This window comes from Notamacropus eugenii, chromosome 2 (assembly GCF_028372415.1).
Source record: "Notamacropus eugenii isolate mMacEug1 chromosome 2, mMacEug1.pri_v2, whole genome shotgun sequence".
NCBI lineage: Eukaryota > Metazoa > Chordata > Mammalia > Diprotodontia > Macropodidae > Notamacropus > Notamacropus eugenii.
In genome coordinates this window covers 474481766-474494933 of record NC_092873.1, presented here as the reverse complement: position 1 = coordinate 474494933, position 13168 = coordinate 474481766, and the positions used below count along the sequence as shown (strand labels likewise).

General features: G+C 36.8%; 1 protein-coding gene across 7 annotated transcripts in view; it reads left to right on the top strand.

The window, feature by feature from the left end:
* DNM3 (dynamin 3) overlaps window positions 1-13168 on the top strand; it is a 626037-nt gene that overhangs the window by 101891 nt on the left and 510978 nt on the right. For all 7 annotated transcript variants that reach the window (XR_011975664.1, XM_072648609.1, XM_072648608.1 and 4 more), the window contains exon 2: window positions 3130-3203. Coding sequence is in view for 6 of the 7 variants with exons in the window: in XM_072648609.1 (XP_072504710.1) it covers window positions 3130-3203 (74 nt within the window). In the remaining variant the exon portion in view is untranslated. The remainder of the gene's footprint in view (window positions 1-3129; window positions 3204-13168) is intronic.

Below are 13168 nucleotides of genomic sequence, written 5' to 3'. Positions count from 1 at the left end.
ATCCTCCACAATCTGGATACTCTTCTCTGTCTGGATTTTCATAACCCAGCCCTCTTCTTGGCCTACTCCTAGCTGTGTGACTCAAACTTCTTTGCCTTCTTGGAAGGACCATTGTCCGCTTCCGTCTCCCTAGGTGAGGCTCTGTGTACCCTATGGGTCTGTGTTTAGAATTCTTCTACACACACTTTCTCTCTTGTTGCTCAGGTCAGTTCCTACTGGTTTAATGATCATTTATGTGCAGATAACTCCCAAGTCTACATGTACAGCCCTCATTTCTTTCCTGATATCTCCAGCTGCCTGTTAAACAACTCTACCTGGATGTCCCTTACAAGTTTCAAACTTAACATGCTCAAAACAGAATTCCTCCTCTCCCCTCCCCAAAGTACACCCCTCTTTTTAACATTGCAATTTCTGTCGAAAGGCACTACCCTTCCAGTCACTCAGGTTTGCAGTCTTGGCATCATCTTTGTCTCCTCTTGCTCCCCCCCCTCTCTATCCCACCATTGGTCAATTTTTATAAATTTTACTGCCCCCAAATATCCCCATTTGTTTCTTTCTTTCTCTTCACTCATTTCATAGCCACCTCAGTTGAGCCAGGCCCTGGCCACCTCTCTTCTCTTTCACTACTCTCCTAATTGTATTTCCTGCCTCAAATCTTTCCCTGATCTAATCCATCCTCTACACAGATGGGAAATTGATTTTCCTAAAAATGCCCCTAACCCCCAAAATAAAACAAACAAAAAGCCCAAGCTTCAGTGGTTCCCCTTAGCATCCAGGGTACAGTGAAAATGTCTTTGACTTTTAAAGAGCTTCATACTCTTGTTCCAGCTATTTTTCCAGGATGCTTAAACCTCACTAACCCTCATACTTGCTGTATTCCAGCCAAATTGTTTTACTTTCTGTTCTCAGCACAGAGCATCCCCACCCTCTTCCTCCAACCCTGTGCTGCAGTAGTCTCCTTGTACACCCCTGCTTCCTGGAATGTTTGTTCCTCCCCAGACTCATCAAAGGCCCACCTTCTACATGAGGCTTTTATTGAATGCCCAATTTTTAGTGTTGTTTCTTAACACATTGTTTTGCCATCAAGTAGAATGGAAGATTCTTGAGAGTAAGGGCTGTCTCATTTTTGTCTTTTTATCTACCTAGCACATTACCTGGCAAGTAGTTCATGCTTAATAAACACTTCTTGATGAATTGAATCCCCTCATTTCACAGAAGACACTGTGTTCTGGAGAGGTGTTGCCCTAGGTAACACAGAAAGTGGCCAAGTCACAACTGAAGCCACATCTCCTGGTCTCAGATCCTGGGCCTTTTCTTCCATCCCTTTGACCGTATCCTGCGGTGAGCAGGTCCTGCTGAGCGCGTTGTGAATATTCTGATCCCCTGTCATTATGTGACCCATCGTGTCACTGAGCACATTAGCAGACAGTTACTTCAGGTGAAATACTCTTTGAATGAAGTCCCTGATTTTAAATATTCTAACTAAAAACTCAAGTACATAATCTGCTCAATATGTTGAATACTTGACATTTTAAAAATGATTTTATTTGTTTTCAGTTTTCTACAATCACTTCCATATAACTTAGACTTCCCCCCCTCCCTCCCTGAGACAGCATGCAGTATTATATGGGCTGTACACATACATTCCTATTAAATACATTTGCACCTTAGTCACGTTGCATAGAAGAATTAAAATGAATGGGAGACACCATGAAAACAAAACAAAACATATCAGAAAATGGTCTGCTGCATTCAGTGTTCCAATTCCACAGCTCTCTCTCTGGATGTGGAAGGTGTTTTGCCTCGAGTCCATTGAGAATTTCTTAGATCCTTGCATTGCTATGAAGGGCTAAGTCTACCAGAAGAATTCCACATGGTGGTTGTTGCTGTGTACAAACTTCCCCTGATTCTGTTCTTTTCACTCAGTATCAGTTTATACAAGTCCTTCCAAGCCTCTCTGAAGTCTTCCTGTTCATCATTTCTCATAACGCGTAATACCTGCCATGTTGAATACATTTTGAATTTCAGTTTTTCCTTGCAGAATCAGAAGTGATTTATGCTATACTGCAGACATAATTGTATAATATTTTTATAGTCTAGCTGTCATGTGGATTATATAATGCTATTCAATAAATATTAACTATGATAAAATTCCATTTATCTAGAATTCAGAAAACTGAAAAACTCAAGTTAGATTCCTCCATCCCCTTGGACTCTGGTTTTGTTGTTAGAAAAAATACAAAATTACAGACAAGCAAGCCAGTGTTGTGGGGTTATTTTTTATTTTGTAAAAAGCAGCTTTCCGAGCATGACATCACAGATTCGGCTCAATACATTGCTTTACAGTGTTAACAGAGTCATGACTTGAGGCACTGTGAAATATTGACATCTATGCTGTGTATTTTGTTTACTAGGTCTGACCAGTAATACATTTTGTTATGTAGTATGGACTATGCCTATTGGACAACAAAGTATATGGACAATGAACTGGAATATTCCATTCTTTCATGATTTTAGTTAAGCAGAAGCACCTGCTATTTGGATTTTGTTGTTGTGAATATGGAAGTAAATTACAGTACAGAGTTCTGATCAATTTGGGCAGAGGGGACCTAGACTTAACCCCAATTGTCTTGTCCTGGGTCATCTCCAGGCATCCTGATGAATATCTGGTCACTGGATCCAGATGGCTCTGGAGGAGAAGTGAGGCTGGTGACCTGCACAGCCCTCTCTCACTCAAAACAAAGTCAAGTGCAAGTCATGTCATTATTTCTCTGATGGCATGGTCTTCTTTGGCAACGAAGGACAAACACACTGGAGTGGTTTTTACCATTTCTTGCTGGGAACAGCTTCCTCTGTCAATGAAGATGGATGCATTTTCTGCAATTTAGAGTCTTAAACTTTCTTGGGGTCTTGAGAGGCAAAGGGCCCTGTCCAATCAGGACTAGAACACAGATCTTCCTGACTCGTACACTAGTCTTCTCTGCACTGCACTACCCTACCTGCCTGCCTTTCAGTTATATGTTGTATAAGAGGGATAAAGATACATGTTCTATTGTTAGAGATATTGATATGGAAGTTTTAGGTGATCACAATTACTGTAATGCCCTAACGTGTATTCTTTTTATTTAGGGACTTTCTTCCTCGAGGATCAGGCATTGTAACAAGACGACCCCTCGTTCTGCAACTTGTCACTTCTAAAGCAGGTAATGATAAAGACTCTTTCCATTCTTAACACACTACTTAGAACATCGTGCAAGTTGTTTCCCAGTTCATAGAGAAAAATGTTCCTCGTGAATAGAGAATTTCTTTCTGGTGCAAAGTATTTTGAACAGTTTTCCAGGTTCCTCTCCAAAACTGTCCCTTTTTCAGTTCAATTAGAAGATCTAGACAAAGACCTGCAAAATGTTGAGGAAGATGCAGCTACATATTAAAATAAGGGCTATACTTGGGAATATGGTATTTAAAAGATAAAAATAGGTATCTGGAATTTCCTATTGTAAGAATGCAAGTCAATGATATACTATAATACATTTTCTTTTGGTAATGGCATAAATTTGATATTTATGGATTCTGTGAAAATTATCCTTTGGAAATGTATAGTCTATTCATGGGATCATATAGGCACTCAGTTCACATATGTTTATTGCCTAACTGTGTGTTGTCTGGCTGGCATTATTATACCATAGGAATTGTTTGGTGGTGATACACTGGGCTGCCAGGTGTTGATTTTACTTGCAGATGTTTTTCGTATCTGTTGTCTTTTTCCCATTGATTCTGTAACATATTCATTTAGTTCCTTATCATTCAGGTTCCTAATTAATCTTTAGGGTCTCTAATCCAAAGTGGTCAAATTAATGATCCTAAAGCATAGAACTGACCATGCCAAGTTCATTTTCAGAAGGCTGCAGTAGCTTCTTTCTGAATATGGAGGAAAATATTTGTATGCCTCAGGCGTTTAAAGCCATTCAAAACCTGACTCCAATCTGCCTTTCTAGACATTACGCATTTCTTTTCCTTGATTAGTCTGTATTTCAGCCAAATTGATGGGTAAGCTATCTCCTTGGCTCCTTTCCAAGAGGAGCTACTCCTCTTGGCTCCTCTTCACAAATTTTTCCCATGTCTGGAAGGTACCTCCTTCCTCCTTCTCTTAGAATCCTGAGGTTCCTTGATGACTCGCCTAATTGCCCCCTCCTCTGGGAACCCTTGACTGGTTGCCCTAATTAATGCATTCTCCTCCCTTAGATCCTTTTGGCCTTTGAAGTAACTTACAGCTATGGATTTTTGATCTTTTGATCTTATATTACTTATCTGTCACCTATTGGAAGATAGGAGCTGTTCTTTTCTGGGCTTGCATCCTCTCTGAATGACACAGTTTCTTGAATATAGTAAGTTGAATTGTTGTTGAATGGAATTGAATACAAGTCAGTTAAATGGTTGTGGGTCCTTATCATTCTGAAGGATAAATTTGTAATCTGTATGGTATTGATTAAAATAAGAATTCTATAGCAAATCAAGAGATGTTATACAAGCAAGAATCTGGCTCAGGAAAAAGTGAGTATTCATATAATGTTATTTAATATTTATGCCTATTTTGCCAGAGGCTACAGCAAATTAGGGTATGATGTGATGTGATCTATTCAATTAAAGAGGTGGAATTTGAAATATTGAAGGACATTCCTGGTATACCAAATGATATATTTAAATGTGTGAATTTGAAACTAGGAGAGTTGCATAATAATGATAATAATAGCTAGCATTTATATAGTGCTTAAAGAGTGCTTGACACATTTTAATTCTTTGATCTTCACCATAACCCTGTCAAGTAGGTGCTATTGTTATCCCCCATTTCACAGATGAGGAAACTGAGGCAGAGAGTGGTAAGTGACTTGTGCAGGGTCTCTTAGCTGGGGACTGTCTGAGGTAGGATTAGAATTCATGTCTTACTGATTCTAAGTCTGAAGTTTTATTCACTTCTCAACTCAGTTGATGAAGGAAAGGTAAGAGGAAGAGGGAGAAGAGCCTTTCTCTATGAGGCAGTTTTCTGCTTGTTCTGTTAATTCCAGAAGACAGAACCCAGAGTGATGTATGAAGTCACCACTTGACATATGTGGGGCTGAGATGAGGAAAAGCATCCACAGGTGGAACATGGCTGGATCAGGGCCCTGGGGGGTGGGGGTCTGTGGGACCCCTGGTCAGTTATGGTGGGGAAGAAATAGTTCTTCAGGTCCTCTTCCAAATCTGATCCTCTGGCATTTAAATGTCATGTTAAATGGATTTGACTTGTTATTCCTTGGATCCTGATTTTGTTGTCCAACATAATCTTCCCACTTTTGTGTTATTTGCAAATTTGATAATCATACTATCTATGCCTTCATTCAAGTCATTGATAATATTGTTGAACAGCATAGATTCTTGGGGAATGCTGTTAAAGCCTTCTCTTTAGGTTTTTGTTGTTCATTTGTTTTCTCTTGTGTTCAACTCTTCATGACCGCATTTGGGGTTTTCTTGGCAAAGATACTGGAGTAATTTGCCATTTCCTTCTCTAGCTCATTTTACAGATGAGGAAACTGAGGCAGAGAGAGTTAAGTGCCTTGCCCAAGGTCACACAGCTAGGAAGTATCTGAGGACAGATCTGAACTCAAGAAGATGAGACTTCTTGACTCTAAGCCCAGCACTCTATCAACTGTGCCACCTACCTGCCTCCTCTCTAGGTTTATCATGTGACAATAATTACTTTGCGAGTCTGTAATGTATTATTCATTCAGTTATTTCTGAATTCAGTATATTGTCATCTAGCCCAAATCTCTTGATATTGTCTAAAAGATATCATGAGAACCCTTATCAAATTACTCGCTGAAATCTGGGTATATTGTGTCAGTGTTGTTCCTCTGACTGACCACTATAGTAATCCTGACAGAAAAGTGTATTGTAGTATGTTCTTGTTGGAGGCACTGTTTCCTGGTGATATGTGCTTATTTTCTTATTGTGTCATCTCTTGATCTCCCAAGCTATTTCATGTGGGAGAGAAATTAGCCTTGTCCATCTGGAGCAGAGAGAAGAACCAGGGACAATGGACAGATGCTACAGGGGTAGATAGAGTAGCTCAGAATAAAGAGAAAATTCGTAACAATTAACATTGTTCAAAATGGAACGAATCCATTCAGTGGCAGCTTATTAGGACCTCTTAGTTCTTTCTAAAATTTTAGTTCTACAATTCTATCAGTTTGCAATGCATGAATGATCAGTTTTCAGGGAATTAGAATCCAATAAAATACATTAAAAATAAAACTATTCAGAATCCAATAAAATACATTAAAAATAAAACTATTTAATCTTTTGTTGTTCTTTAAGTATTCTGGAATCTAATGGTGCCTCAGGGTCATCATTTTGAATATCAATTATTTTAGGTTATTGAAAATGCATGTTGATGTAATGTGTATTAATAATATGATAATACATCGGTATGGAATTTAAAAATTAATCCTCAGTATTTATCCCTAAGAGGTAAATACCTCCCTGCAAGAACCTTCCCATATATCTCAAAATCCTCAAAGCATCATTTTTGTGGTAGCATAGAACTGAAATAGAAATAAATGCCCATTGATTAGGAAATTCTTAAACAAATTGTGATAAATGATTTTAAAGGGATATTACTATGCTTAAAGAAACAATATAAAAATTCAAGAAGCAAGGGAAGACTGGTCTGAGAAAGGAACCTAAGGTTCAAATCATCAAGAAACATCATAGTGAAACTTTGGAATGACAATATCAAACAGCAAATTTTGTAGGCAACAAGGTAAAAAAAAAAAGCAGCTCACATTTTAAAGAGGAACAAGAATGACACAAGATTATTCCTTGTTTTTTAAAACAATCAAAGGAAAAATTGTAACATTGTCCCAGAAAGCAAGGAAGATTGGTGTCATCTCACAAAAATGTATATCACACAAAACTGCATGATAGAAAACAAAAGAATCAGAGAAAATATTGGATATTTAACCAAAAGGAAAAATTTGTCATTCATTCTTCAGAACACAGAGTTGAGCAGCACATTCATTATAAAAAGTGTTTAAGCCGAAGAAAATTAAGAACTTTCATATAACAGTGAAAGAATAAGAAATGAAATGTGTGCTTTTATGTGATTAGGGCTAAACAAAGCCAGGAATGTAGGCTGGGGAAGGATTTTTGTTTGATTTTCTTTAAAAAAAAACCCAAACACCTTACACTTCTAGAGAGCAAAGTATTAAGGGGGTGGAGAATCTGAGAAATATCAAGAAATATAAAAGGGAAAATCAAGAAGAATGTAGGAGGAAGTGAATGAACATTTCAGGGGGGAAAATATCATTTTTCCATGAGTAAGTCAGGATTGGAGATAGTGTAATAATACAGGAAGATCTTGAACTGGAAGAAGAGAGGCAGTGACAAGTATGACCTAGGAAAAGACTGGCAAAAAGCTGCAAAGGAGAGGTGGGTAAGAAACTGTTCATTTCTCTCCTACCCTTGAGGGTGTTGTGAAGGTGAGACTGGCACATTGTAAGTACGTCATAAAAGGAGAAGTGGGAGGCATATACTAGCAGAAAGAGAATACTCTAGCAACATGGCAAAGTAATCCCAAAGTAGGAAAAGGGGAATATATAGGATTTTTGTAAAGGGCTTTGTTGGAGATCATTTTGAGAAACTTCAGAAGATCAGATTCTTTAAGCTGGTATTGTGTCCCTAATACTAACTCCCCTTAAGGGAAAGGAATTATTGTCCAGGGTGACATACTTCAGAGAAGGTTGAATAGGGGCTAATAGGTATGACATTAACAGAGACATCATTAGCATGGCATAGTATATAGTACTTGGAGTCAGAAAGGCCAATCTTAGTCATATACTAGCTTGGCAAGTCTCATTTTTTTTTCTGTCTCAGTTTCCTCATGTATGAAAGAAAAAAGTTAAATTTAATGACTTTCAAGCTCCCTTCAAACTCTCTAAATCTTTGACTAGGTTAGACACGTGTGAGTAAAGGTATGTAATGAAAAAAGATCTAAAACCAATTATAACCCCCAAAGTGAAATGCAATTCTACAATAAAATCAAAGATAATGGAGAAATGATTTAAAAAATTCCAACAATTTGCTAAAGAAAAGATGGAAATAAAAATAGTTTAGCTACATATAGAGTGGAAATGAAGAGATGAAAGAAAAACTAAGCAATGGGTGCAATTAAGATTTCAGATAAAGCAATATTAAAAATAGAAAGTATCAGGAAGGCAAACAGGGAAATTCTATTATGCTTAGACACAACTGACAATGCAGTGACAGTGACATTAAATCTGTATTCATACAGTGCTGTAGCATCTTCTTTTAAAAACTTTTTTGAATACTCATTCACAAGTAAAATTTTTTAACATTTATTTTTAAAAAATTTGAATTCCAAATTCTCCTCCTCTCTCCCATTCTACCTCCCTAAGACAGTAATTTGATATAGATTTCACATGTGCAATCATACAGAACATATTTCCATATTAATCATATTGTGAAAAATCACAGACAAAAAAACCCAAAAATATAAAAAATAAAGTGAAAAATAGTACACTTCAATCTGCATTATGACTCCATCAATTCCCAGCACTTCTCATCATAATTCCTTTAGAATTGTCTAGGATCATTGTATTGCTGAGAGGAGCTATGTCATTCACAGTTGATCAGTACAATATTGCTGGTACTCTGTATAGTGTGCTCACTTCACTTTGGATCAGTTCGTGTAACTCTTTCCAGGTTTTTCTGAAATCATCCTGCTCATCGTTTCTTGTATCACAATAGTATTCCATTACAGTCATATACCACAACTGGTTCAGCCATTCCTCAATTGATAGACATCCCCTGAGTTTCCAATTCCTTGTTACCACAAAAAGAGTTGTACAAATAGGTCCCTTTCCCTTTTTTTTGGAGGGGGGTGGTTAATCTCTTTGGGATACAGACCTAATGATGGTATTGTTGGATACAAGTATATGCAGAGTTTTGTAGCCTTTTGGGCATGGTTCCAAATTGCTCTCCCGAATGGTTGGATCAGTTCACAACTCCATCAACAGTGCATTAATGTCTCAATTTGTCCACATCTTCTCCAACACTTATCGTTTTTTTCTTTTCTGTCATATTAGCCACTCTGTTAGGTATGAGGTGGTACCTCAGAGTTGTTTTTAATGTGCATTTCTCTAATCAGTAGTCATTTAGAGTAATTTTTATATGACCATAGATTGCTTTGATTTCTTTGTCTGAAAATTGTCTGTTCATATTTTTTGATCATTTATTGAGGATTGACTTGTATTCTTATAAATTTGACTCAGTTCTCTATATATTTGAGAAATGAGGCCTTTATCCGAGACACTTTCAGTAATAATTTTCCCCTTACTTTCCATTTTCCTTCTGATTTTGCTTGTTTTGGTTTTGTTTGTGCAAAAATTTTTAAATTTAATACTATCAAAATTATCCATTTTACATCTCATAATGCTCTCTCTATTTCTTGTTTGGTCATAAATTCTTCCCTTTTCCATTGATCTGACAGGTAAACTATTTCTTGATCTCCTAATTTGTGTATAGTATTACCCTTTATATCTAAATCATGTATCCATTTTGACCTTATCTTATATATCAGTGTAAGATGTTGTTCCACACCTAGTTTCTACCAAACTGTTTTCTCGTTTTCCCAGCAGTTTTTGTCATATAGTGAGTTCTTATCCCAGAAGCTGTAGGTTTTGAGTTTACCAGATGCTGGTTTACCATAGTCATTTACCATTACAGCAGTCTTGTGTATCTATTTCACTGACCCATCACTCTATTTCTTATCCAGTACCAAATTGTTTTGATGATTACTGCTTTATAATACATTTTTAAAATTTGGTTTGGCCAGGCCACCTCCCTTCACATTTCTCCCCACCCCCATTAATTTCCTCGATATTCTTGACCTTTTGTTCTCACAGATGAATTTTGTTATTATTTTTTCTTCTCTATAAAATAATATGTGCTAGTTTGATTGGTATGACACTACATAGGTAAATTAGATTGGATTGTCTTTTTTATTATATTGTTTCGTTCTACCCATGAGTAATTGATATGTTTTCAGTTAAGATCTGACTTTATTTGTGTAAAAAGTATTTTGTAATTATGTTCATATAGTTCCTGGGTTTGTATTGTATTATTTTTATAGTTTTTATACTGTTATTTTAAATTGAATTTCTCTTTCTATCTCTTGCTGTTGGACTTTGTTAGTAATATGTAGAAACACTGATGATTTATGTAGGTTTCTTTTATATCCTAAAACTGCTAAAGTTGCTAATTATTTTAACTAGTTTTTTAATTGATCCTCTAAATGTGCCATCACAAATATATAAATATATTATGATAAATACATCATCTGCAAAGTAACAGTTTTGTTTCTTCATTGCCTATTCGAATTCCTTCACTTCTTCTGCTCCTTTTATTGCTATGGCTCACATATCTATATAGCATCTTCTTTTGAAACTTATTTCTATTCATACCTTCTATTTTCACATTACATTCATTTAGTATCTTCTTCCTCCCATGTGCCAATGTTCCTTGGTAATAAAAACTTTTAAATGAAAAGAAATGGTATATGAAAACCAACCATATAATAATAGTTACAATAATAGCTAACATTTATGTAGAATCTGCTCTGTGCCAGGCCCTGTGCTAAATGCTTTATGATCATTATTATATTTGATTCACACAAGAACCTTGGGCGATAGGTGCTATTGTTATCCCCATTTTATAGATGGGGAAACTGAGTCAATGAGTGGTTAAATGACTTGCCCAGGATCCCATAAGTCTTCCAGCATCCAGGCCTAGCTATTCTCTGCACTGTACCACCTACATGGAGCATATGCTAAGGTGTACCCAGGTTAGTTATTTCTTTTTTAGTTATAATTTCAAATTGCTTTCCAGAATTATTAGAGCAACTCACAGCTCCAGTAATAGAACATTTGTCTACTTATTCTCCCACAGCCCCAGAGAAGCGAATTTTATTAATTCTTTTACAGGTCCAAGTTTAATCATTGTAATTATACAGCATTCATTTATTTTTACTGTCTTTTCCATTTATACTGTAGTTATTATTCAGTCAGTCTATTAGCATGTATTAAGTACCTACCATAAGCCAAGTACTACACTTAGTTCTGTGAAGGAAGACAACTGGCAGCTCTCCCAAAACAAAACCAAAAAGCACTGCCTGCTCTCAAGGTGCTCTCAGTCTGAGGAGGGATGCAACGTGCCAGCAACTATTTGCAAACGGGATCTATGCTGGATGAATTGGGCGTGGTCTTAGAGGGAAGGCACTAGATTAAAGGAGGCTTGGGAAAGGGTCTTACAGAAGGTAGGAGTTGAAGGAAGTCAGGAGGGGGAGACGAGAAGAGAGAATTCTAGGCAGGGCATTAAGGCAGTAAAAGTGCCTGGAGTAGGGAGTGGACAAGGAATGGCCAGGAGGTCTATGTTGCTGGATCACTGAAGATGTGGAGGGGAGCAAGGGATAAGAAGACTGGGAAGGTTGGTAGGGGCCAGGCAAGAAGGATTTTGTTTGATCTTGGTAGGTACAGAGAATAAATGGAGTTTATTGAATGATGGGGGGAGGAGAGGTGGCATTAATATGGTCAGATCTGCACTTTTGGAAGATAATATCAACAGCTGAATGGAAGAAGGATGTTGTAATAATTTAAGTATACAGTTATGAAGCTCTCCACCAGGGTGATTGCAGGTAGGACTTGGCAACTGATTGCATATGAGGAGTGATAGAAAATGAAGAATTTAGGATGATACCTAAGTTATGAAACTGGGTTACTAGAATGATGGTAGTGCTCTTGGCAGTTACAGGAAAGTTTTAGGAAGAGGGTAGATTTTTTGGGAGAAAGGTTAACGGTTAATGTTGAGTTTAAGATGTCTATGGCAATCCAGTTCAAGTTTTCTAATAGACAGTTAGAGACACTTAGAGAGCACATAGGCAAGAAAAGCTGTGGATCTGTAGGTGGCCAGAGAGGTGCCTGGAGCACAATTATGTATATTACTTTTTCTTGTTTCTCTGCATCACTTTCTGTAGGGCAAAACATTTTTCAATGACTTTTTCATATTCTTTGTTCCACTAACTCTATAGACCACAGAATCTTCCCTCTTCTCCCTCCACATCTTAAGTTGATATAAAATTCTCTTGCAGTTCTCTTTTCCAAGAGGATTTCCTTTATTTTGAACACTTCCATTTTACTCTCCCCTCTAATTTATTCCGAATTGTATTGTCCTAGTCGTTAACTACCTCCTTACTTTTCTCTTTTTAGTTCTATTTTTCTCATGAGGGTAAAATATCCCAAATAATGAATTTTATTCCCTCCTTTCTTCCAGTTCTATGTTAGACGTAAGGCTGATAACCTGCACAGCTCTCCCTCACTCAAAACAAAGTCAAGTGCAAGTCATGTCATCATTTCTCTGATGGCATCGTCTTCTTCGGCAATGAAGGACAAACACAATTTTGTATTTGCAACCCTTATGACATCTTTTTTCTTCTATAGTGCTCCATTCTTACAAATATCACTTCATGAAGAAGACAATATTAACTGAATGTGGTTATGTGTTTTAGAACCTACCTTGTGTCCTGAATTGTGAAGCCCTGGTCCTAATCTCAGACCCTGTTATCATTAACCACTCCTAAGGCCAGGTTATCCCATCCTTGGTCTCTCCTCTGACTCTGGGTACTGGCTGCCCTTGAATTAAGCATACAATTTAAATTTACTAGAAAATAAACAAATTAGCAACTCTAAAAGAAGTAGAAAAGAAGAAATTTTAAAAATTAAAGTAGAGAAACTTTTAAATAAATGACTATATAACTGATAAACAAAACTGAAGAGCTTTTTTTAAAAAAAAGGCTAACAGAATCTATAAACCATAAAATCATATGATCGGAAAAAGAGAAGAAAACTACTCTACCCAAATAAAAAAATGAATAAGGCAAAGTTACAGCAGAAATGAAATACTTTCTAGAAACTAGATTTCTCAACAATGACAGTAGCTCATTTATTTGACACATGTAGTAAGTATGTAATCTGCTCAGAACTCGTCAGTATTACTTATTGTTTCTGGAAGAAAGTTTGAACTCCCTCTGCCTGACATTCAAGACTCTGCTCAGTGTCTC